This window comes from Oncorhynchus nerka, linkage group LG6 (assembly GCF_034236695.1).
Source record: "Oncorhynchus nerka isolate Pitt River linkage group LG6, Oner_Uvic_2.0, whole genome shotgun sequence".
NCBI classification, from domain to species: domain Eukaryota; kingdom Metazoa; phylum Chordata; class Actinopteri; order Salmoniformes; family Salmonidae; genus Oncorhynchus; species Oncorhynchus nerka.
Window position 1 is genome coordinate 32,405,923 of NC_088401.1, and position 25,502 is coordinate 32,431,424.

Below are 25,502 nucleotides of genomic sequence, written 5' to 3' on the forward strand. Positions count from 1 at the left end.
CAATGGACATTTAGATCAAGGCAGGGTCCCGATCTGTCCATCATTCCATTTCTTTCCCTTTTCCTCTTTTCATCATATAAGGAGTGTTGGTAATGCTGGCATTTCTCTTCCTGACAGACTCTAAACAAGTGGTGGGAATGAGATCACAGCTCTAATCATCAGTTCCACTGGCCTCTAAGTCTGCTGGAGGATAGGCACAGCATCTGTCTCTTCCTCCTTCATCCAGGGCTGTTAATTACATGATTAAAAAAGGGCTCTGGGTGCAGCTCTTTAGCCGAAGTGGGAATGGGAGTGTTTGGTGTGGGGGCTTAGGGGTGGAGTGGGGTGAGTAGGGGGGAGTGGGGTTGCCTTAGTCCCCATGGCCTCAGTGCAGGAACAGGGAAAAGCACTTGGCTTTCACCCCTCCGTCCCTCCCACCCCTCCGTCCCTCCCACTCCTCCGTCCCTACCCTCAGTGTCCATGAAAGAGGTGGTCAGCACAGAGCCCTCAGCGCTCATCAGATATCCATGCTAATAGCTAATGGCCTTAATGCCGTTGTCCCCCTGAGCAAGGGACTTCTGCCTTGGTCGACCACGCTCAGCTCAACCGAAATTCAAGGCTCTGGACGCTGGAAGAGAATGATAATGAAGTAATGTTAAGAATAATAAAAAGAATAAGAGTAAATGGTAATAACAAGGATACAAATGGTGGTAAAAATAATAATAATAATAATAATTGCACCCTGTTCGGTGTCAAACATATAGCCTGGCCTTCAGAATCGAGTAAGTTCTAACATAATATTATGACAATAATTATTTTACAATTATAAGTGAATACTCCTAATTTATAACACATTACACAATTGAAATGAATAATCTATAAATGTTCTAAACGGAAAAAAGAAATGGGCAATTTACAGTGGCTATTTGTTTTCTGCAAGTTGCCTCGTTCTACCCTGTTCCAAAGCTATCATATCCAGGTATTTGACAGTAAATCTATAAACTGATTCAGTATGACAACTATTGTCTTCTTTTATTAAGGCGCCATTGACATACTCACAGTCACTTGTCAATAAGTTAAGAATAGATCATTCTTTGTGGCAGAATATGTGTTGCTTACATTTAGATCACAATTGATGTCCCCGAGGAGATAGCAGAGTGGTTACACTTGTGTGCAGTGTTTGAGTACAAGATGCAGGGTAAATAAGCCCTTCTTTTCACCTGAAGAAAGTTAGTCTCCAAATAATAATAAAAAGCACACGGAGAGGTTGTCTGTGAGAAGTTACAGTGAGAAGTTGTCTGTGAGAAGTTACAGTGAGAAGTTGTCTGTGAGAAGTTACAGTGAGAAGTTGTCTGTGAGAAGTTACAGTGAGAAGTTGTCTGTGAGAAGTTGTCTGTGAGAAGTTACAGTGAGAAGTTGTCTGTGAGAAGTTACAGTGAGAAGTTGTCTGTGAGAAGTTACAGTGAGAAGTCCTCTGAGATTTAGAAAAACAAATGCCTATACAAGAGGAGCGTTAAAAGAGAATGTGCTTCAGCAAAAACGAGTGACGTCATTGTCACCAATGCTGGCGGGTGGAAGGATAATGCTGGTGAAATGGAAGGATAATGCACCCTACGCCCCAGAGGTATTGTATAATGTCCCATCCAGCACCTCTATGGCATGCTGCATGTGCAATGAGAGATGATGATTTGTCTCCCCCTTAGGGTAGGGAAACATACTGTTTATCCACCCATTCCCCCACTATGGCACGTTTGTTGTGCACTGGGCGGCTTTTACAGTAGTGTCCAGCTATTCCCATGTTAAGACAAAACTATATAAATAAATACATGAAAAAAGGTGAAATCTCAAATATACAGTATTTTCAATAAATATGCTCTGATGCTTTCTTATCCTTTATAGACATGTGACTCCAGTGCAATTCATTCAGATTTCTTCATCAAGTGATACTGGTATCATACAGTAAACTGATGGCTAACTTGAAATTTAATGTAAGGTATCTCTCCCGTAAGTACATTATTCTCTGAATGGAATAGGACGACTTTTCCCAGAATGACCGTTTAAACCATCCAACAGGAAAATGTACGTCTCTCTTTCATATTTCTCATTAATAATCAATGATTAAGGTTCCCTACCTCCACTAAAATAAATAAAAACGCTCCAAAATGCCATGCCATAATGGATCAGCGCAGGCCGAAGACTATCAAAGACTGTATATTAAAAAGAGTTCTTTGAAGCCTGCAAACCAGGAGACACAGCAGATCCACAACAAATAAAATAACCTGATTGGCCAGGAGTGTGTTTTTTTGTTACATCAATCCACAGTGCTGACATTCTGGAGCATCAAAGCTTTTGCTGTGTCTAATCTGACTCCTCCTACAAGGGCAGGGGAAGCTTTCCCTGTGGAAAATGCAACAAGCTTTTGGTCGTGTTCCTCTGCTCAGACGTTGCTGACCAGATCTTACGATACCTGGATAGGTATTTTATGTATCAGCTAACCATATCATATGATATAGCAATCTGGTGCCCGACGGCACCAGATTGGTTGGTGCATGCAACATCTGAGCAGGGGAAAGCTACCTTTACCTTTACCAGTGTGACATATGACTGGTCATTTCGGAACGCATCTCCCTCAGCATTCTACAGAACAGGTCTAACCTACACTACATACTGTAGATCTGCTCAAAACCTGCTTAATGACACAGCAATGTATCAACTTTAAGAAGGTCACTTCATCTTCATGTTAATTCCAATATCTCCTGTAGTCTGCATTTACCCAAAATCTGCAATTAGATTTCATTTAAAAAACATAACATTACAAACTCAGACAGCTGTGCAGAGGGGGAAAAAAGAGAGGGAAATAGAGAGGGGTATCACTGGGCCAACGTTACATTTGCCACTATCACGACTGAAAGGCCCAGAGAGCCACACAGCACCATGGGAGTTTAATGTCAACTTTACCCCAGCCTCCCCCAGCCACCCCTGGGACCTGCACCATAACTACATTCTCATGAAAGGCGTGAAAATCTGATTTCCCAAAAAGGATTGGTAATTTTCTATGAGGGAAGAGGCAGCGATCGATAAATCATTGCTAAATAGATTGTAACGAAAAAAATGATTCCCCACTGGTGTCAGTGCATTAGAAGTCTCCTGAGGATGGATAAGAGGAGGTGGAGGTGGAACTCAATCTCAATAAAGCAGATACAAATCATGCCTATAGCACCCATCTGGACCCAAGCCACACCACTACCACAGCAGAGTAAAGCCTTATAAATATCATTCTAGTTTGAGAGGCAGGAGAATGAGCACAAATGTTTTTACTCTACTGGTTCCCACGTGTTTGTTTTGTCTGATGCCCCCCCCCCCCAACAATAAATACAATATGAGCCTATCATAGCCTGTAATGTTCTCTCTGGCCAAGCTGGCAATGGCAGCCTCAGATGCCAGGAGTGACTTCTTGCAGTGAACGTCATTGAAAGAATCACTTCATTGAGTTTTCATGTCAACAGGGAGTGTTAGTCATTCACTGTCTAATACAAACTAATTGCAGAAGGGGGCAGTGTGTCGGATCTACTGTTGGTTGATCATAATTAGGGAGAAGCAATACGCTGAATGTCAACTAGAGGAAGATATTGTTTTCCTGCTTAGATAGAAAGAGATACTTTTTGTTGAAAAACATTACATTTATACCTTATTTAACATTAATGACAAGTTGGACAATAACATATTCCATTCCATTAATGATAATTTGGACAATAACACATTGTATTCCATTAATGATAAGTTGGACAATAAAACATTATATTCCTCTTGATACCTTGACAATAACTATTCTTTCACTGGCTCAACGCTTCTAGGCAAGCAACACTGAACCACGCGTGAGAGCACCAGCTGTTCATGCTCTCCCTAGCCGATGTAAGAAAGACCTTTAAACAAGGCCGCAGGGCCAGACGGATTATCAAGACGCGTACTCAGAGCATATGCTGACCAGCTGGTAAGTGTCTTTACTGACATTTTCAACCTCTCCCTGACCCAGTCTGTAATATGTACATGTTTCAAGCCAACCACCATAGTCCCTGCACCAAAGAGAGCTAAGGTAACATGTCTCAATGACTACCGCCCTGTAGCACTCACATCTTTAGCCATGAAATGCTTTGAAAGGCTGGTTATGGATCACATCACCACCATCATCACAGAAACCCTGGACACACTTCAATTTGCATACTGCCCCAACAAATCCACAGATTACGGAATCTCTATTGCACTCCACACTGCCTATTCCCACCTGGACAAAAGGAACACCAATTTCAGAATGCTGTTCATTGACTACAGCTCAGCGTTCAACACCACAGTGCCATCACCAAGCTAAGGACCCTAGGACTGAAGACCTCCCTCTGCAACTGTATCCTGGACTTCCTGACGGGCTACCCCAGGTTGTCATGGTAGTTTAACACATCTGTCACTCTGCCCCTCAACTCGGGGTCCCCTCAGGGGTGCATGCTTAGTCCCCTCCTGTTCTCCCTGTTCACCTACGACTGCGTGGCTGCGCACGACTCCAACACCATTATTAAGTTTGCCAACAACATGACGGTGGTAGGCCTGAACCTATCATGGTGCAAACCGTGGGCAGTTGGTGACGTTTTTTTTCATGAGCATTTCCTTACTTCTATTGCAGCATGTTGGACGACTGTCATTCATGTTCCATTCACCCAGTTCAATGTAACAACCATAGGTTTAGGCTACTACATGATACTCACATTTTCCCTATACCCATCATGAGGTTGCTACAACCTAGCCTACGAATTAAAGTCTACAACGTAGGTGCACACAGGTCGAGAGAAAAAATTGAGGTGACAGACAGTAACACATGGACAGACAGTGATACATTCAATACCTCCTTGTACACTCCTTCCTGCATCTAGCTGATCTAGGGTATAATCATTAGTCCAATAGTTGCAAACAAGAATTACAATTGGACAAATTCAGGTATGTTTATCCCCGTTTTGCTCCGTTTGCTTCCGTTTAAGAAATGTTTTTCAACAGAATCGGCGGAATGAATACACCCCTGTACATCACTGAGGCCGAACTCCCTGCCATTCATGACCTCTATACCAGATGGTGTCAGAGGAAAGCCCTAAAAATTGTCAAAGACTCCAGCCCTCCAAGTCTTAAACTGTTCTCTCTGCTGCCGCACGGTAGAACAACTTCTACCCCCAAGCCAATAGACTCCTGAACAGTTCATCAATTGGCTACCCGGACTATTTACATTTGTATATATTTTTTGCACTGATTCTATTGCACCGGCTCTATGCACATTCACTAGACTTCAGCCACTCACATATACTACACTGACACTCCAACACACACATACACATACACAAACATGCATATTGACGCCAAACACACACAGTCACACAGACACACTTTCACACTCTTTAAACACGCTGCCTGCACTTATTATCTATCCTGATTCCCTAGTCACTTTTACCCCTACCGACATGTACCTACAACTACCTCGTGCCGCTGCACATTGACTCGGTTCAGGTGCTCCTTGTATATAGCCTCGTTATTGTTATTTTATTGTGTTACTATTTCCTTAATTGTATTTTTTGGCATTTGTCTTACTTTTTAACTCGGCATTGTTGTGAATGGGCTTGTAAGTAAGCATGTCACGGTAAAGTCTACGCCTGTTGTATTCCGCCCATGTGACCAATACAATTTGATTTCATTTGGACTAATATAGTTAACTTAAATGTGTGTGTTGGCTACCTTATTTAATATATTATACTAGATGCATACATAATGCTCTCAAGGCTCTACTTTGCAGAATGGCTGTAACAGGCATTGCTAAAGGCAGTACATTATTATAATACCCTACTCAGTTATTTATTATCAAAACAATTGGGCATCTATACTGAACAAAAATTGCAATATGTAAAGTGTTGGTCTCATGTTTCATGAGCTGAAATAAATGTGTTTACAATCCTGCTAGAGAGCATTTATCCTTTGCCAAGATAATCCACCCTGTAACGATCCTCTTCCTGTGAATGACTGGACCAAGGTGCAGCGTGAGACGTGTTCATGATATTTTATTAAAATCAGAACACTAGAACAAAAAATAACAAGGAAACTAACTATACAGAAAACAACTACCCACAAAACCCAGGTGGCCAAGAGCTACCTAAGTATGGTTCCCAATCAGAGACAACGTTAGACAGCTGTCCCTGATTGAGAACCATACCCGGCCAAAAACAAAGAAATACAAAAACATAGAAAAAAGAACATTGAATGTCCACCCTAGTCACACCCTGGCCTAACCAAAATAGAGAATAAAAGCCTCTATGGCCAGGGCGTGACACACCCCCTTGACAGGTGTGGCATATCAAGAAGCTGACTAAACAGCCTGATCATTACACAGGTGCACCTTGTGCTGGAGACAATAAATGGCCACAACACAATGCTACAGATGTCTCAAGTTTTGAGGGAGCATGCAATTGGCATGCTGACTGCACGAATGCCTACCAGAGCTTTTGCCAGAGAATGTTATTTTCATTTCTCTACCATAAGCCATCGTTTTAGAGAATTTGGCAGTACATCCAAACAGCCTCACAACCACAGACCACGTGTAACCACCAGGACCGCCACATCCAGTTTTTTCACCTGCGGGATCGTCTGAGACCAGCCAGCTGGACAGCTGATGAAACTGAGGAGTATTTCTGTCTGTAATAAAGCCTTTTTGTGGGGAAAAACTCATTCTGATTGGCTGGACCTGGCTCCCCTGTGGGTGGGCCGGTGCCCTTCCAGGCCCATCCATGGTTGCGCCCCTGCCCAGTCATGTGAAATCCATAGATTAGGGCCTAATTAATTTATTTCAATTGACTGATTTCCTTATGAACTGTAACTCAGCAAAATTGTTGAAGTGGTTGCATATTGCGTTTATATTTTTTGATCAGTATATTATGTCCCGGGGCCTCCATATATATTTATGGATAGAACTTATACTAGGCTACTTATTGCAAAGGTTACTTTGGACTACCTTCCGTTTTAACAAAGATAATGATTGATTTCAAGCCAGATTTATTTTAGAAAAAAATATTTTTTGAAACATTTAATTCTTTTTGTGGAGCGGACCGGTCAGTTTTCATGACGTCATATGCTGACAGAAATGGCTAATTGCATTGTTTACAAGAGTGAATTTGCTTGCATATCATAGTCTGTACATGTGTATACTTTTTAATTTTATTTACTTCGTTTTTTGTAGTTTTTTTTCTATTATTCAAGTAAGTTTACTCTGTTATCCTGAATATTGCCCTGTATTTGTGAAAAAAATGCATAGAATCAACACAAAGGCAACACTGATAAGCTTACCCTTGGAGAACCCAGATTTGGTAGCCTACAAATGTCCAGAACTAGATAGAAATATAAAAGGGAAATGTGTACTTATGAGGTGCTTTTAAGGCAAGGTGACAACAAATGTTCCTTATCTGATACCTGCAGGGCCAAAGTCTCTCATGTGTTCACAGTAGACCAGCATGGAGTATTGATTTGTCCAGAATCACTCAGATCTGAGAGAAATGTGTTGATTGTTTCCCAGTAGGTCCCTCTTCTAGTGATGCGGTGGGATAGAAGAAGTAAGAGGTAAAGCCATCTCTGCCAAGATGCAGCTCTCTGTTTGCATCAATTTGGGGAGTTAAAGCCCTATAGTAAGACTGAGGATTGAAATGTATGCAGCGCATTTGGAAGGTATTCAGACCCCTTGACTTTTCCACATTTTGTTACACTACAGCCTTAATCTAACTTTCATTAAATATTTTTTTAAATAGTAATCTACACACAATACCCCATAATGACAAAGCAAAAACAGTTTTTTTGAAATGTTTGTGAAATTATAATAAAAAAAAAAAAAGAAATATCTTATTAACATAAGTATTCAGAGCAATTGCTATTAGACTTGAAATTGAGCTCAGGTGCATCCTACTACCACTCATATTCCTTGAGATGTTTCTACAACTGGCCCTAGCCATGAGGTCAAAGGAATTGTCAGTAGAGCTCTGAGACAAGATTGTGTCGAGGCACAGATCTAGGGTAGGGTACCAAAAACATTCTGCAGCATTGAAGATCCCCAAGAACACAGTGGCCTCCATCATTCTTAAATGGAAGAACTTTTGAACCACCAAGACTCTTCCTATAGCTGGCCGCCCTGCCACACTGAGCAATTGGGAGAGAAGGGCCTTGGTCAGGGAGGTGACCAAGAACCCAATGGTCACTCTGACAGAGCTCTAGAGTTCCTCTGTGGAGATTGGAGAACCTTCCAGAAGGTCAATCATCTCTGCAGCACTCCACCAATCAGGCCTTTATGGTAGCGGCCAGATGGAAGCCACTCCTCAGTAATAGGCACATGACAGCCTGCTTGGAGTTTACCAAACGGCACCTAAAGACTCTCGGCATTCAGGCCAAACAACTGGCAAACTCCAAGCGGGCTGTCGTGCATTTTACTGAGGAGTGGCTTCTGTCTGGCCACTCTACCACAAAGGCCTGATTGCTGTAGTGCTGCAGAGATGGTTCTCCCATCTCTATAGAGGAAATCTGGAGCTCTGTTAGAGTGACCATTGGGTTTTAATAATTGGCGCATTAATTAATTAGCGACAGTCTTTATGCCCTTCCACAAATCTGTTTCATGTCTCAGGTAGCTCGTGAAAGCAAGCATGGTTAGAATGCAATAATTGACAAATATTTGACATATTCAAATAATTCCCATGTGCCAACGTATAGTCACGGTCGGTGCAATGGTGAAACCTGCACTCCTGTAGATCTGTTCTGCAAAGAAACATTATTTTTATAGTTTAAAAAAAGGCCATTTCGCTAGCTGTAGGCATTTAGAATTAAATGTGGAGTGGAGTTTTAAAGTTATGGGGTGACATCACGTGCCCTGCGTACCTTCAAAATGATTCAGCAATCATAATTTCTTCCCCCAAAATATTTACATCATCATTTGTTGCAATAAAGAAAGCTCAACAAATGAAAAATCCACCCCTGTCGAATGTATAAAAGTGTTGTCGATCTTTAGAACATTTCTGCTATATCTGCCATTGCCATTACACATATCGAAATGATTTTTTTGCGACATTGCTTTTGTCTAATAAAAATGGGTCAATGGAAACATGGCAGCAAAACTATTTTAGATTTTTCAGTTATCTAAACTAATCATGGCCGAATACTGACCGGGCAAGCAGGGCATGTGCCCAGGGGCTCTGACCTCCTTACTCTCACTCATATATCATTAACATGACATACGTCATGGCAAAATGTGTAGAATTGCATGAAATTTGCTTTAAAACTGCAAAAATGTATCTCTGCCCCATGGCAAATTAAGTAGAATTGCATGAAATATGTTATAAAAGGGCAACATGTTCTCTCCGCCCCATGGCAAAATGTGTCATTCTGCAGAAAGCTTGTTTTAAAACTGAAAAAAATGTAATTTTATAAGTAAAATTGTTTGAATTGCATGAAATTTGTTATAAAATTGCAGCAAAAAAATCCGCCCCATGGCAAAATGTGTAAAACGTAAAAATGTCTCTCCGCCGTCAAGAGAGGACACACAAAAAATGTGCCCGGTTGGTGGGGGTATCACTTAGGTATCCCAAAATGCTAGAGCAGGCCCTGATGTGGACCACCAAAACATTTCACAGGATGTCCCCCTTGGTAAACATTTTATGGTAAACACCTTTGTTATGATCATGTTGTTTAATTAGCTTCTTGATATGCCACACCTGTCAGGTGGTAACTGTAGATTATCTTGGCAAAGGAGAAATGCTCACTAAGAGGGATGTAAACACATTTCTGCACATAATTTGAGAGAAATTAGCTTTTTGTGCATATGGAAAAGTTCTGGGATCTTTTACTTGAGCTCATAAATCATGGGAAAAACACTTTACATGTTGTGTTTATATCTTTGTTCAGTATACATAGACTCAACACACAGACATTGATAGGCTTACCCTTGGAGAACCCAGATTTGCCAGCCTACAAATGTCCAGAACTGGATAGAAATATAAAAGGGAAATGTGTACTTATGAGGTGCTTTTAAGGCAAGGTGACAACAAATGTTCCTTCTCTGATACCTGCAGGGCCAAAGCCTCTCGTGTTCACAGTAGACCAGCATGGAGTATTGATTTGTCCAGAATCACTCAGATCTGAGAGAAATGTGTTGATTGTTTCCCAGCAGGTCCCTCTTCTAGTGATGCGGTGGGATAGAAGAAGTAAGAAGTAAAGCCATCTCTGCCAAGATGCAGCTCGATTTGAGGAGTTGGGCGCTAGTGATATAGAGGTTAAAAAGGCATACCACAGCCATAGCATACACAGGTAAAGTTTTCACTTCCTCACCTTGAAAGATGGAAGACCAATGATAGTTTGACAGTCTTGATATCACACCCATACCTGTATCTGACATTACAGAGCACAAGTATTTTAGTTTAATACATTGGGGGAATTAAGCCCTATATATGACTATTTTTATTAGACAATTTTCAGTATTATAGAATTAAAGGAATGGGGGATACCTAGTCAGTTGTACAACTGAATGCATTCAACTGAAATGTCTGTTCCGCATTTAACCCAACCCCTCTGAATCAGAGAGGTGGGGGGCTGCCATAATCGACATCCACGTCTCCGCGGCCGGGGAACAGTGGGTTAACTGCCTTGCTCAGGGGAAGAACTACATCTTCTTTTAGTAGTAGTAGTAGAAGAAGAAGAAGAAAAAGAAGAAGAATTGCAGCAGCCATACAGATGTTGTAGTAATAGCAGCAGCAAATATGTGGTTGCAGTAGGCTATGCAGTGGTTCTCAAACCACTCTTCGAGTCCCCCAGACATTTCACAGTTTTGTTGTAGCCATAAGCTAGCTCACCTGATTCAAGTAGTCAAGGGCTTGATAATTAGTTGACAAGATGGATCAAATGTGCTAGCTCTGGAATGGTTAAATACATGGAATGGCTGGGGATCACTGAGCCGAGGTTTGAGAACTACTGGGCTAGTAAAGACTGGAGGAGGTGCAGTCCATTTGGCAACAAAAAACTCTGAGACCCATAATGCCACACGTTTCTGGTTTCTGTCATGTGATTTTTTCTTTTGACTGGCACAGTTACGTTTGTCAACAAGGGGCTGCTTTGTGAATATACTGGTATTTGGTGAATTCGTTCAGTTTTCTTTTGAGCAACATTAGCTCAATATCTAAATTGACCAATGGACAGTTGCAAATAGAACGCTGTTTTTCTTTCTCTTCCCATCATCATGGCAGAAGTAGAGGAGAAGGTAAGCCTCATCTTGTCTGTCAGACATTACAGCAATGTTTTTGCAGTCAATTCGACAATCGACTTTATCTTCATGTGTCGGTTTTCCAGGAAATAATATGGTTTAATTGCATTTGCGACCTCGTGTGCAATCATGCATTGTAATCGAGAATGCCTGGACATGGCTAAACAATGTAAACAAAGACAACATAACACTTAACAGTATTTCCCTAGCTAGCTACTCTTGTACTATTGCTCTATTATGTATGTCATGAGTTTGCTCTAGCAGATTGTAAAGGCTTGCCCCTGTCCATTAATAAACACGTGTAATTTAGGGCAGGAAACCAAGTGAAGAATCCACAGATGAGTCTGAGGTAAGTGTTGTGTGCAAACAATAAGACATTTAATTAATTTAGGCTGAAGTAACTGTAGCAAACTTCTATGCTGTCTGCATTGATGCTATCCCCACCTGTACAACAACCTCTTATTTTACAGAGAGAAAAAAACGGCAGATTTAGAGAAATGTTCTCGTGCAATTTTCTGGATGTTTTCATGTTGTGAAAAAAAAGTCTGGACCAACAACAGAATATACAATGTCTGACCATGTCAGAGATGCAATGCAGTTGTGAAATACACTGTTGCAACAAACATTTAGATTGTTGGATATGTTTTATATCATCCAGCTCCTTTAATTTGGTGTCTGTGAAGGGCTAAATCAAATATAGCATGCCAGACTGCTAGGGTGAGGAGCAGCCTGTCTCTAAATGATACAGAGAATGAAATGTCAGGAATAGCCAGTACATTGAACAATTCCATCCCTACTCCCCAAAAGAAAAACAATTCAGAATGGGAGGGGGAGAAATCTCAACCAGTAAATGAAAAGTCTGCTGCCCCCCTATCACCAGTCCACAAACAGAATCCACTCTACTACTTTAACACACAAACACTGACAGGCAACAACAACAAAAAAGCACCTGGGACTGCATGATTGTATGTCCCCTTTGAATTGTTACAAGGCCCTGTTTATTTAGTGATTGTGTTGTAGCTTGCCCGTTTGCTATTCGCCTGTCTCTGTCGCTGGGTTGTCAGCAGACAACACTTGATGAAGGCAGTGAGAGGGCAGCCGATGTGTTTAAGGCTTTGCCAGAGATTACTAGATAGGAACCAAGTAACATGCTCCCACCAGGCTCTTGGCCCATGCTCCGTTCACTCAATTTTCTCCCCTCGTGGGTTGTTGAAATATACATTTTCTGTCAGACTCCTAATTTAGCATGCCCTACTGAATATTTATTAATTGAAAAATGTGTTGATGTGGTAGAGCCTCATCAGCCTAAAAAATAAAATAAAAAAAGGAAACTTACCACACTAACAAAAGTCTGCAAAACAGTGCATGTCGTCTCTGTATGGGGCACGAGTTTGTTGTTGTTCTGTGTTATGGCTCGGTAAACCGTGACAAATGCCCATGCATTAGAAATTTCACAATGGGAATAAACAGGAAATAGACATGGCGGTGTGCAGTGGGAAAGGATGGTTCTTGGAAATGACATTCTCTCCACACATTGCCAGCCCTCACTTTCTCCCATAGTGCTCATAAAAGCAGTCTTTGTTTTGTGTTGATGCACCATATAGGTGGCCACAGTCTATGCAGCATTGGTTATAAACTGGGTTATGGGGAATATTCAGGCTGTGACCGCAAATGTACCACAGGAGAATATGGCAGCAGTGCATATTCTCTGGATTCTAGGGAGGGCTGTAATCCATTTCAGTTCCCGGGACAGTGTGTGAAGCAGGCAGTAGAGAGGTTGGATGATCTGGTTACAGGTGGAGAGTTGACTGACCTTTGACATTTGTGTGACTGTGTATATCTAGAATCATTTACCTTGCTGATAAGGAATGGGAATTTTGATTGATATTGAATTCCCTACCTTGCTGATAGGGAGTGGGAATGGACATTCTATAAACTCCATACAAAATCCCCATTCCCTGTCAGCAAGGTAAATGCATGAATCTGTGCCAGTGTAATAGTCTGTATATTATAGATGAATCATGTTGGATTGTTTCAACTAAATCCCTATTTAAACTAGGAGGAGGACAGAGTGGAGGAGCCTAAGCTGAAGTATGAACGATTGGCCAATGGGGTGACTGAAATTCTCCAAAAGGATGCGGCCAGCTGTATGACTGTCCATGATAAGGTACAGATCCTAACCAACCAGGGCTCTTCAGGCTAAACTAAAATAGATTTCAAATGTAATTGTTTGTGCACGTTTGATATATATTCAACATTGATTGGCATTCTCTCTGTAAAGTATGGAGAGGCAGGCCACCACACATTAGCAGCCACCAGCCATTGTCATTTTCCCTTGTTCCATTTCATCCATCTTTTTGCTCCCCTCTTCTCTTTTTGAATGTTGATATTTTTCAGTGGGCCACTCTGAGCTGGATGGCTAATCGTCATGGCACCGAGTGCACTCATGCACGCCTGGACAGAGGACGAGTCATACCTGGTTCTGTCTGCTCACCTGATGTTTTATTAGCCACTATTGATTTTCATTTATTTATTTTTACTTTGAGGATTTTCTTCCCCTTTTTCTCCCTCTTTCATCCTACAAAAAAAGCAAGTGTGTCAGAGTGAGAGACGAGACATTGCTGTGCTGAAATGCCAGATTTGATCTGACTCTCTTTTCTTACCAGTGTTTTTGTGCTTGTGTACCTCTTGCTGGCTACAGTACCTGCACTGTCACACAGACCCCCGACCCAGACAACCCCCAGCACCTTCAAAACCACCAACACTCCAGTTTGCCTGATGTTGCCTCATATTTTAAGTGCCTGAATCGGGATTTAATTTGAACAATTCCATTCTGATAAATCCTTTTAAAAGTCACTCCGCCTCGCAAGGTTGACCCCTTTATTTATTTATTTTTGGTTATTTTATTTGGGGAGATTGCAGGGGCTCTGTTTGACATGCTCAGCTGTGCCTGTAAATATAAGCATTTCATTACAGACTGCACTGAAGCATGGTGGGCTCACCGTACACGCAGGCCTGGGGAGGGAGGGAGGGATTAGGGGGAGGGTCTGAAGCTGGGCCTGGGTGGAAAAGCGCACACTTAATCTAATGCCAAAAAGGTAGCCAGTTTTTATAATTTCTTGTCCCAGCGGACCTACACACACACACACACACACACTCTCTCTCACACACATACTCAAACACACTCTCACACACATACTCAAACACACTCTCACACACATACTCAAAACACACTCTCACACACATACTCTCATACGTGGCAGAAGCAGGAAACATGGGGAACCAGTTTGTGCTTTGTAGAAAATAATAGCTTTACGGTGGGCAGGAGAGGCGGTGGTTGGGTTGTTGGCGACGCAAGGAAAAGCCAGATGTACAGTGCATTTATTATGTTTAACCCTTTTAATTTGAGAGACAAAAATACCATTTCACACTGTCTGCTTTAATAAATAGGGTTTTCCCTCCCCCTGTAATTTCACAGTTTTTGCCCCAGAGCAAACTGATTCCACCCCACTCTACCCGCCTCCCTCAGCTACGCTAGACAGGGTGCATTTTTAATCCTCTTGCCACAGCTTTCGTCAGTATAACATTTTTGCAAAAATCTTGGATTGTTCCCAGGTGTCTTCAAGATTAATCTCAGGTTCATTCCATTTCAGTTCCTTGCGCTGGGCACTCACTTTGGGAAAGTTTTCCTTCTGGACATCCAAGGCAATGTGACTCAGAAGTTTGAAATTGTAAGTACTCCACACAATCCCAAAAGAGTCACTTGCTCTCTGCCTCAGAACTTTCCCAGTCATTTTAGTGTCAATGTTGTTGTGGTCTCTCCTCAGAGTCCAGTGAGGATCAACCAGATCAGCCTAGATGAGAGCGGAGAGCATGTTGGGATCTGCTCTGAGGACGGCAAGGTGAGAGCTCTCTGCTCAGAACTGGTGGCCATAAAGGAGGGCCCCTAAATGGCACCCTATTCCTATATAGCCCGCAGGGCTCTGGTCAAAAGTAGTGCACTATGTAAGACAGGGGTAGGCAACCCTGATCCTGGAGTGCCGCAAGCACTTTGTGTTTGTGATTTTTCCCGATCTGGAAGATCAGGTGTGTTGAATTTAGGCAATCACTGAACTGATCAATTAGCTCAGATGGTGAGGTGTGGTGCCTAGTTGGAACAAGATTCTGTGGCACTCCAGGAAAAGGGTTGCCTACCGCTGATGTAGGGAATAGGATGCCATTTGGGATGCATCCTAGATTTCTGCACCGTCATTAGGTGGTATGCTTGACACATTCTGACATTCCACATCACTTTCCACATACCCCATGCAATTATACAATTTAATGAACTCATATCATTCATATTTAGGATTTAATAGAACCTGTTACCTGGAGAAAAGCCATTTAGATATCTGTGCCCAAGTTCTCAAAGAAGATTTACAAACCAGAAGCTGTGTCTTCCTCATACCTGTTTACTTTCATAAATCTACACATTTCTAGGGATTCTGAACAAGCACATGTTCGTGCTCGTGTTGTGAGGGGAACGACTCTCCCATCCATCTGCCTGTCAGTCATCAGATCTCTATGGATACCCTGTCAGTGTTCTCTGCCTTGTTGTTATCTCTCCTCTCCTGATCATTATTACCATCCTTCATGGATCCTGCAGTCCAGATGTGCTCTCTGATATCGCCCCCTCACATGCACTCCAGCAGCAAAACAAGATCTTGTCGACACCGAAAGTGGCGCCGACAATTAAAATTGCCGCCACCGCAGTTGTTCATCCTCGACCAATTCAGTTTGCCGTTAATCCGTGTCAATCCTTTCAGATAATCCAGAATCATCTATGCGATTCAAGATGGAGAGTGCAAAGGCCGGGATGTTGTTTATGTTTGCCTTTTTTTGACTCGTGGACAGTCGAGCTGTGGTACAGTATAATTGTTGCATTAGATATTGCTGTAGCTACGCTAACTGCGGCTGTGGTAAAAACCTGGTATCAAAGCACCGGAGGGTTCAGTGAATCAACCTGTCCACTAATTGGTGACCCGGGAGATGGCTATCAGTGATCCAATCAAAGTCTTACTGTCCAGAACTCCCCCTTCATACACAACAGTGACTCTGTAACTCTGACTGCTCCCAGACAGCTGCAGACAGACATTAATTAGGGACAGAGATGTATTTTGCCAAAGGCCCTGGTCTATTCAATGAACCCTGTAACTAGGTTGGAGGAACAAGTTGGAAAAACATTTCTATGTATATATTAGTTTCATTATTTTTCATTTCGTACTATATTGACTGATCCTTTCTTGTCATTCTATCATGTCTTTATTGCAGGTTCAAGTGTTTGGACTCTACACAAGGGAAGGCTTCCATGAGAACTTTGACTGTCCTGTCAAAGTAAGCAGATTTCAATATTCTTTTGACTTCATACTTTTATGACAAGTTGAGAGTATATGTACCGGGTGGTATAATAATAGCCCACACCATAACTTGTATGCGTTCTAAATGGATCTAATTCCAATATTCTCCAGGTGGTGGCGTTACACCCTCGGTTCAGCAGTTCAAACTACAAACAATTTGTCACTGGAGGCAACAAGGTGAGATTGAAAGGGATTTTTCAATGTGGGTACAGTATACAGCCCATCTCAACAGTGTTAGCAGGAGTGTAGTTGAAAACTGTTGCGGATTAGCTAATGTGGACAGAACTCTATATTCATGTTTTAGTTAACAAATATTCAGCATAAATTAGCCTTTTTTTCCCAAAAATTGTTCTGGTGAAACAGATTCACTTGACCCCCCTGTGCTTGGTTGATGGCTGTGCACACACAGGCCTTTGTTGACTGGTGTGAAAGCCTCCTACTTTCCCCTGTCTCTCATCTGGAGTGCACTCCGGGGCAAGCGGCCCATTTTCACAAAGTGCTGCTCGCTCAACAGTGTTTGAAAGGCAGTGCTTCACAAGCACACCAAATAGATGTCTTTATCAGGAGGACCCATAGTCTTAGGGTCCCGGGTAGGCTGACACAGCAGTCTCTTCTCTAACATACCCATAAATGTGTCTCGGATTCAGAAAACACTTTGTTAGGTACTAATGTTCCCTTTCCATTGCCAAAGACTGCAGTCTGCCGCAACACCACCTAGTGCAAATGACACAACAGACAAACAAATCCGTACAGTACGGTACAATCCCCCAACAACACTGGAGAAAAAAGTTATATACATACTGTCGTGTCTTTGGCTATGCTGGATTAAGTGATATGACATGCTATTCTATAAAATAATTTCTCCGTCATCAATATTACCTGATTGAGCTAATCATGTAAATGTAATTAACTAGAGAGTCGGGCACCACAAAATAATATTTATAGAGCTGTTATCTTCCGAATAAACTCTTAAAGACCTAGTAATATTTTGCATCAATAGCAGTCAATATTAATCGTCATCTTAATTCAGTCTCATCTGAAAGTTGTAAATTCTTGGTAATCTGCACGAACCCTGGGTAACAAGTTGAACAAGCAATACAAAATTGGGTTTAATTATTTATTTACTAAATACCTAACTAATCATACATAATTACACATAATTAAATCATAACTTGATTACAAATTACGTCATAAAGGAAAACATCCCTAGCAGGCGGAACAGATATGACCGCTTGTTACACAAAAGAAAAGGAGCTGGGTTTGAGTGAAGGAGCGTGAAGACTGAGGAACAAAGGCCGAAGCTGTGCTATCGGAAATTCAGTATCTTACGCATTCTAAATTACCGCCCATTTGGAAAAGGAAAATGCAATAAATATTTACTCTGAGCTGCGCTTCGGTAGGTTGGTGGTAGATGGAAGGCCATGTTGCCCAACCGAGTCCTTTGAAGAATGTCTCTGGTGGTCAATTGGATACGTTGTAGTAACGTCATTGTGTGATAGACGGGATACTCTGTCTGTTCCTTCCTAACCCTCGTTTGCATCTGCTGTTGCTAACTCAACGGCTAGGTAGTATCACTTCTGTAGTGAATAAGAGTTCAAAGTTCATACCATTCGCAACCAAAGCTCACGCTGATGTTGGCTTTGTTCTGTAGTTATTATCTGAACCATTCCGACATCGGACCGTCGTCCTACATCCTCGGAACAGGAGGTTACATTGTCATCAAGGGCTTATATAGGAGGGGAGAGGAGGGCGTGTTTGAAAAGTTTTATAGCCTATGTCCCTTCACAGGGGCGGGCCACTGATTGAGCAGAGCCCTATCTTATGAAAACCCAAATCTCACATTTTAGAAGCTTAAATCACATTTCATCCCATCACGAATAATTTCATATTCAAACATTTAAATTGAACAACAATTCCATGTGAATCCGATAACTCTGATGTGTAGACTTTCCACTGTAGAGTTTGTCATCTTATCATTGATCAGAATGTCTCAGATGACAACCGAACTGACATCATATTCATTAAGTACCACCGCATATGTTCCATTGGTCGGATTACCAGAATATAGTTATTTTCCCCCCACCTTCTGATGTTCCCAGAATCTCTATGTTAACCAAGTGTTTTGCAAATGTAACTTCAGTAAGGTAGAGAGCGGAAAAGGGGGGGGAAGAGGTATTTATGACTGCCATAAACCTACCCCCCAGGCCAACGTCATGACAATACCTACAACACTGGAGAAGGTAAAAGTGTTTAAGCTGCTCGGCTTATGAAACGCTCATTGTTAGTGTTATTTTTCCATTTTCTCACAATTGGTACTGATTTCTTCCCTCTCCGTGTGCTCAAGACCCTCCATAAAGCACCCTGTGAGGAAAATCAATAAGCCTCAAATGGAGCCACATCCTGTCAAAGGCAATTCAATTCTGTTTCCACAGTTCCTCCAGTGTCATATCCTCTCATTGTGGAGAGAACTGTTAACATTTCCAGACTGTTGAATTAAAGGCCGGGGCTGTCTCCCTCTCGCCGCATCCCCCCCCCCCCCCTGTTCATAATAACTAAAGGCTATTGTACATCCATCTGTATGACTGTGACACTTAGAGATGCTTTTTATGTATATGGCCTTCTCTGAGGTGAAGCCACAGCCGACTGAAAAGAGGGACTACAGCCATCGTTATGTCTCAAAGCCATTGACGAGAATCAGTGATTCAGAGAAATACCGCGTAAGCCGTCAAACCTACGGAAATAATGAAGTTGTCGAGAATTGATTTTGTCAGTCTTGTACCACAATCTTTCATGCCATCTTTAGTTTACCCTTCCAGTTATTTATTCACATCATGTCATACATAAACATCGATCAGTTAGTTGAATCAGGTAAAGATGGCGTTGAAAGACAATGTCTGTTTTACTTCATATTTACGATAAAGCTCAAGTTGTATACAATCCTCCCACTCTGGGAGACCCACTGACACAACAGACTGTCCTCTTGTCCCTGTGCTCTACTGCCCTCTGTTGGTGGAAGTACAAGAACCTCAAACCACTGCTCTAAGGACACGGGTCGTGTGTGCCTGTCTTGAATCCATGGTGGTAAGTTGGATATTAATGGCACGTGGTCCTGATGCGAAATGTATTTTTTATGTTGCTCTCCCAAGCTTCTTCTGTATGAGAGGAACTGGCTGAAACGCTGGAAGACATCCACTCTGCACGAAGGGGAGGGCACCATCACTAACGTCCAGTGGAGGGCCAATCTCATCGCCTGGGCCAACAATGTGGTAAGGACAGCAGTCAAAGCTTCAGATACACGGGCTTTACAAGAAACATAGTGTACTTTTTATTGTATCTGTTTGGAATGGATTTTTTTTTTTTTTTTTTTTTGCATCATACAGCGTGTCATCTTTCAATAGACGCCTTGACATGTCTGTCACAAACATGAAATGCGTAGTGCGTTAGACATGCAAAGACTGAATATACTCTGTTTTTTTGTCTTGGTCTCTTTCAGGGGGTGAAAATCTATGACATCAGCACCAAACAACGAATCACCAACGTCTCACGGGATAACGTCAGCCTGCCGGATATGTACCCATGCAGTCTGTGCTGGAAAGACAACTCCACCCTCATCATCGGCTGGGGCTCCTCCGTTAAGATCTGTGCTGTGAAGGAGAGGGACCACGCGGAGATGAGAGACCTTCCTAGCCGTTATGTGGAAATTGGTGAGGGCGGGGCATGCATGTGCTAGTCACAGTATTAATGTAACGTCGTGTTTTGTGGGGCTTTACTGCAACAGGATGTGGAGGTGATGTGGAGTCGTTTGGGCTTCTCTCTTGCAGTGTCTGCGTTTGAAACCGAGTTCTTCATCAGTGGCCTGGCGCCTCTAGCAGACCAGCTGGTCAACCTGTACTTTGTGAAGGAAAACTCTGACCACGTGGTACCGTTTGGTTAGATACTGTGTGATGGAATGGCTTAAGTGGTCACAGACATGATATTTAAATGTTGATCTGGTCAACATGTTTACGTGTGTGTGTATTTGATCAGGAGGAGGAGTTCAGAGCGCGGCCTCGTCTGGACATCATCCAGCCTCTCCCAGAGGGCTTTGAGGAGATCTCATCAGACGCCCTGACCGTCCGCAACTTCCAGGAGAACGAGTGTCGAGACTACCGGCTGGGTGAGTCAGTCAGAAACCTCCCCCCGGCAAGCACTACTCCGAGAGACAGTCTGCATTTCCACGTTCTAGCTACTTTAACCTACTCTGCAGGATAGATCACATGCTCTGTCCTGTACCCTCGTTGTCAACAGAACATTCTGAGGGAGAATCCCTTTTCTACATCATCAGCCCTAAAGACATTGTGGTGGCCAAAGAGAGAGACCAGGATGACCACATTGACTGGCTGCTGGACAAGAAGAAGTATGAGGTCAGTGTTTTTAAGGATCAAGGATATCAAACAGACTTGGTATGAGGATTTCAATATTTTTGCGTCGTGGTACAGTATCTTCTCATGTGATCAGTTGAGAGCAGATCTTCAGGAAATGTGTTGCATTGAGATACATATTATAAACCTTAGAAGACATTAGAAGATATGCGTGCTTATAACAGGTAATAATGCATTATACAGGAAGCTCTGATGGCTGCTGAGATCAGCTTCAAGAATGTTAAACACCATGAAGTCCAGGTACTGTATAGGCATTGGTCATGTTTTATTCGTACCTTGAATAGTGCTATTCACTCTCTATTCTTGCTCCTATTTTACCTACACATGTATTTTACCGGATCCCACCATAAGTCAACCCGCTTTAGCAAATTAACGACGCAAAGGTTAGTAAAGTAACCTTTGTCTTCTCAGTTGGATGAAATCAGATGAAACTACAGAAGATGCAACACTTGATGAAGTTGCACAAGACACAGTCCATTACTCATGTTTTGTTCCCTAATGGACTTTCTCTTCTGCTCTAATCAGAAAATTGGGATGGCCTACATAAATCACCTGGTGGAGAAGGGTGACTACGACACCGCTGCCAGGTACTACCAGCCTTTTAGTTCTTTCAGTTGTGTTTCTTCTGCAAAATACCAGTACAAGGAGTATATTAAGTGATTGTTCTCTCTCTCTCTCTCTCTCTCTCGTTCTCTTCAATCCAGGAAGTGTCAGAAGGTGCTGGGGAAAAACATGGAACTCTGGGAGAATGAGGTGTACAGGTTTAAAACCATTGGGCAGTTGAAGGTGAGTCAGTCCACCTTGTGACGTCGCAAAGTGATAGGGCCAGGACGATACCCGTATTCGTGATACTCCCTAGTATCGTGGCAAGGAAATCAAACCCAAAGCAGATTTAACTTTAGGAAAACACCCCTAATGTTGGACACAAACAAACATTATGTTGTCATCCAGTCACAAGCTAGAGCACAATATTTTACATACAGCAGGTTTTAAAGAACCAAAGAGTTTGGTCTGCTTCGTCTTTTCATTTTTGCCATGGAAGAAATATTGCGACACAGGTGTCATCCCGGCCCTAAAAAGTGATAAATTATGGCATTAAAGACTAAGTACTTTTTAGAAGTAACAATACTCTGTGTTGCCCTCAGTATTAACTGTTGTTGTAAGTATCTCTTTATCATTTTCTCCTCCCCATATATACTCGTATAACTCTCTCTCGTCTCCTTTTGTCCTCCGCGCCTCTCCTCCGGTCTCTCTGATGGCCTCTCCAGGCCATCAGCCAATACTTGCCCAGAGGGGACCTGCGTCTCAGACCTGCCATATATGAGATGATCTTAAATGAGTTTCTAAAGACGGACTATGAGGTATGTCTGTCTGTTCCTGATGTTATTCTCACTGCCGTGTTGTAGTATTATATCAAGTACTCAAGAAGAACCGAATATAGTTGCAGCAAATATGAACTCATTTACACAGCCTCTCTCTGCAACCTCTCTCTCTCCAAGGGCTTTGCCACGTTGATCCGCGAGTGGCCAGGAGAGCTCTACAATAACATGACCATTGTTCAGGCAGTCGCCGACCACCTCAAGAAGGACCCCACGAACAGCACCCTGCTCACCACACTGGCTGAACTGTGAGTGACTCTCCTCTGGTTTCACAATTTGGATTGACATCATATCCTCTCAATTGTTGCAATGTCCATTTCCCGTTTGATAAATTGAGAGCGTTTGAAGTGCCACTAAGCTGCGCCTTTGTAATGTCCATGCAGGTATACATATGACCAGCGGTATGACCGAGCCCTGGAGATCTACTTGAGACTGAGGCATAAAGATGTTTACCAGCTGATCCACAAACACAACCTCTTCTCCTCCATAGAAGACAAGATTGTGCTCCTCATGGACTTTGATAAAGAGGTGGGTAGCCGGAACATCATGCATAATCTTTTGATAAAGTCAACTCCTTGCTGTATCATAGGACCTTGCACCTGTATTGCTGTGTTGTGTATACTTGTCCTTACTTGAATAGTAATATCATCTTGCCTTTTTTTTAAAGTCTGTCTTTGGAGTGCTTTAAGCTGTGCAAAAGTCATGGAAAACCTTTGCCTTGAGTCATCGTGCCTCGCACACCTCTTAATGCATTTGGATTGGAAGACAACAAAGGTCATAAGTCACTTTGTGTTTATCCCTGTCTGAAGAATGGGTTTATTTGTGTTGTCAGAAAGCTGTCGACATGCTCCTGGATAATGAAGACAAAATATCGGTATGTGTACCTTGCTACCCTTGATCTTTCATATAATTATTTTTTATATATATATATATATATATATATATATATAAAAACTGCTAACCACGTTTCTGTCTTCAATGTGCTACAGACCGACAGAGTAGTGGAGGAACTCCGGGACAGACCTGAGCTGCTACACATTGTGAGTCACATTATTTTTCACTAGTCGAGTTATTTTCGTGATTTTAAAGTTTCTCGTTTCCTGTGATAATCTTGATTTGGAAATTGTATGACTTTAACAATGCAGCCCCCCCCCCCCTTCCCTCAGTACTTACACAAATTGTTCAAGAGGGACCACCACAAGGGTCAGCGGTACCATGAGAGACAAATTGGCCTGTATGCTGAGTATGATCGGCCCAACCTGCTGCCATTCCTCAGGGAGAGCATCCACTGCCCACTAGAAAAGGTACTTAGAGACACTTTCTCACTGCCCGCTCAAATACAAATGTCCATGAAGTACATTTCTTTGAGTTGACATTCATATGATCTTATCAAGTATGTCAGATATATTAGAACCATGATGAATCATCTTACGTGTGCAATCCTTCAGGCTCTGGAGATTTGTCAGGAGAGAAACTTTGTGGAGGAGACTGTCTTCCTGCTCAGTAAGTGTCCCCGTACAGTTTATGTTCGTAACGCTCATGAATAAGCCATTTATAAATGCTCATAAGTGCTTTATAAATTGTAACAAAGGCTTCTAGATATGGGGGGGGGGGCAAGCTGAACTAAACCACCAGCCAGTCAGGTAATTGACTGCATTTGGTCTGAGGAAACTGACCCACTGTTACTTGCCCCTCATAGGCAGGATGGGGAACTGTAGACGGGCCCTTCAGATGATCATGGAGGAACTGGAGGATGTGGACAAGGCCATAGAGTTTGCTAAGGAGCAGGATGATGCTGAGCTGTGGGAGGATCTCATCTCCTATTCTATTGATAAGCCACGTAAGTCACATGAACACACAAGCACTTTCAAACTAACGTGGTCCAAGCACACCAAGACAGTCGTGAAGAGGGCACAACAAAACCTATTCCCCCTCAGGAGACTGAAAAGATTTGGCATGGGTCCTCAGATCCTCAAAAGGTTTTACATCTGCACCATCGAGAGCATCCCGTTGCATCACTGCCTGGTATGGCAACTGCTCGGCCTCCGACCGCAAGGCACTACAGAGGATGGTGCGAATGGCCCAGTACATCACTGGGTCAAGCTTCCTGCCACCCAGGACCTCTACCATGCCCCAAAATTTGGCAAAGACTCCAGCCACCCTAGTCATAGACTGTTCTGTCTGCTACCGCACGGCAAGCGGTACCGGAGTGCCAAGTCTAGGTCCAAGAGGCTTCTAAACTGCTTCTACCCCCAAGCCATAAGACTCCTGAACAACTAATCAAATGGCTACCCAGACTATTTGCATTGTCTCTCCCCCTCTTTTACACCACTGCTACTTTCTGTTGTTATAATCTATGCATAGTCACTTTAATAACTCTACCTACATGTACATATTACCTCAACTAACTGGTGCCCCCACACATTGACTCTGTACCGGTACCCCCTGTATATAGTCTCGCTATTGTTATTTTACTGCTGTTCTTTAATTACTTGTTACTTTTATTTTTTTATCCTTATTTTTTTAAACTGCATTGTTGGTTAGGGGCTCGTAAGTAAGCATTTCACTGTAAGGTCTACACCTGTTGTATTCGGCGAATGTGACTAATACAATTACATTTGGATTTGTTTAAATAAGCAGGTCTACAACATAGTGTTTCCAACACTGTCATTTTAAGTTCCTCTTTTTATCCTCTTTCTCAAGCCTTCATTACTGGTCTCCTTAATAACATTGGGACACATGTGGATCCCATCTTGCTCATCCACCGCATAAAGGAGGGAATGGAGATTCCTAACCTCCGAGATTCTCTAGTCAAGATCCTACATGACTACAACCTGCAGGTCAGAATATCAGCCATCACATATTGCACCTAGAATATCACCGTAACAACAGATGAACAGTCCAGCCTTACCTCTTCTCTTGTTTCTCTGTATCTCAGATCTTGCTGCGGGAGGGCTGTAAGAAAATCTTAGTGGCTGACTCCCTCTCCCTGCTCCAAAAGATGCATAGGACTCAGATG

At 42.5% G+C, this 25,502-nt stretch overlaps 1 protein-coding gene across 1 annotated transcript in view; it reads left to right on the plus strand.

Annotated features, from left to right (window-relative positions):
* Positions 1 to 11,092: 11,092 nt before the first annotated feature.
* The window catches only part of vps41 (VPS41 subunit of HOPS complex), a 15,762-nt gene continuing 1,352 nt past the window's right edge, over positions 11,093 to 25,502 (plus strand). Inside the window, exons 1-25 of the mRNA XM_029661428.2 lie at positions 11,093 to 11,284; positions 11,598 to 11,636; positions 13,347 to 13,454; positions 14,941 to 15,018; positions 15,115 to 15,189; positions 16,598 to 16,660; positions 16,795 to 16,860; positions 19,830 to 19,949; positions 20,177 to 20,387; positions 20,505 to 20,602; positions 20,710 to 20,839; positions 20,971 to 21,086; positions 21,288 to 21,344; positions 21,630 to 21,691; positions 21,809 to 21,890; positions 22,373 to 22,465; positions 22,604 to 22,731; positions 22,867 to 23,011; positions 23,316 to 23,357; positions 23,473 to 23,523; positions 23,650 to 23,787; positions 23,932 to 23,986; positions 24,183 to 24,323; positions 25,187 to 25,323; positions 25,422 to 25,502. The exon at positions 25,422 to 25,502 is cut by the window's right edge and continues 19 nt beyond it. Of these exons, the coding sequence (XP_029517288.1) occupies positions 11,264 to 11,284; positions 11,598 to 11,636; positions 13,347 to 13,454; positions 14,941 to 15,018; positions 15,115 to 15,189; positions 16,598 to 16,660; positions 16,795 to 16,860; positions 19,830 to 19,949; positions 20,177 to 20,387; positions 20,505 to 20,602; positions 20,710 to 20,839; positions 20,971 to 21,086; positions 21,288 to 21,344; positions 21,630 to 21,691; positions 21,809 to 21,890; positions 22,373 to 22,465; positions 22,604 to 22,731; positions 22,867 to 23,011; positions 23,316 to 23,357; positions 23,473 to 23,523; positions 23,650 to 23,787; positions 23,932 to 23,986; positions 24,183 to 24,323; positions 25,187 to 25,323; positions 25,422 to 25,502 (2,337 nt within the window). The 5' untranslated portion in view covers positions 11,093 to 11,263. The remainder of the gene's footprint in view (positions 11,285 to 11,597; positions 11,637 to 13,346; positions 13,455 to 14,940; positions 15,019 to 15,114; positions 15,190 to 16,597; positions 16,661 to 16,794; positions 16,861 to 19,829; positions 19,950 to 20,176; positions 20,388 to 20,504; positions 20,603 to 20,709; positions 20,840 to 20,970; positions 21,087 to 21,287; positions 21,345 to 21,629; positions 21,692 to 21,808; positions 21,891 to 22,372; positions 22,466 to 22,603; positions 22,732 to 22,866; positions 23,012 to 23,315; positions 23,358 to 23,472; positions 23,524 to 23,649; positions 23,788 to 23,931; positions 23,987 to 24,182; positions 24,324 to 25,186; positions 25,324 to 25,421) is intronic.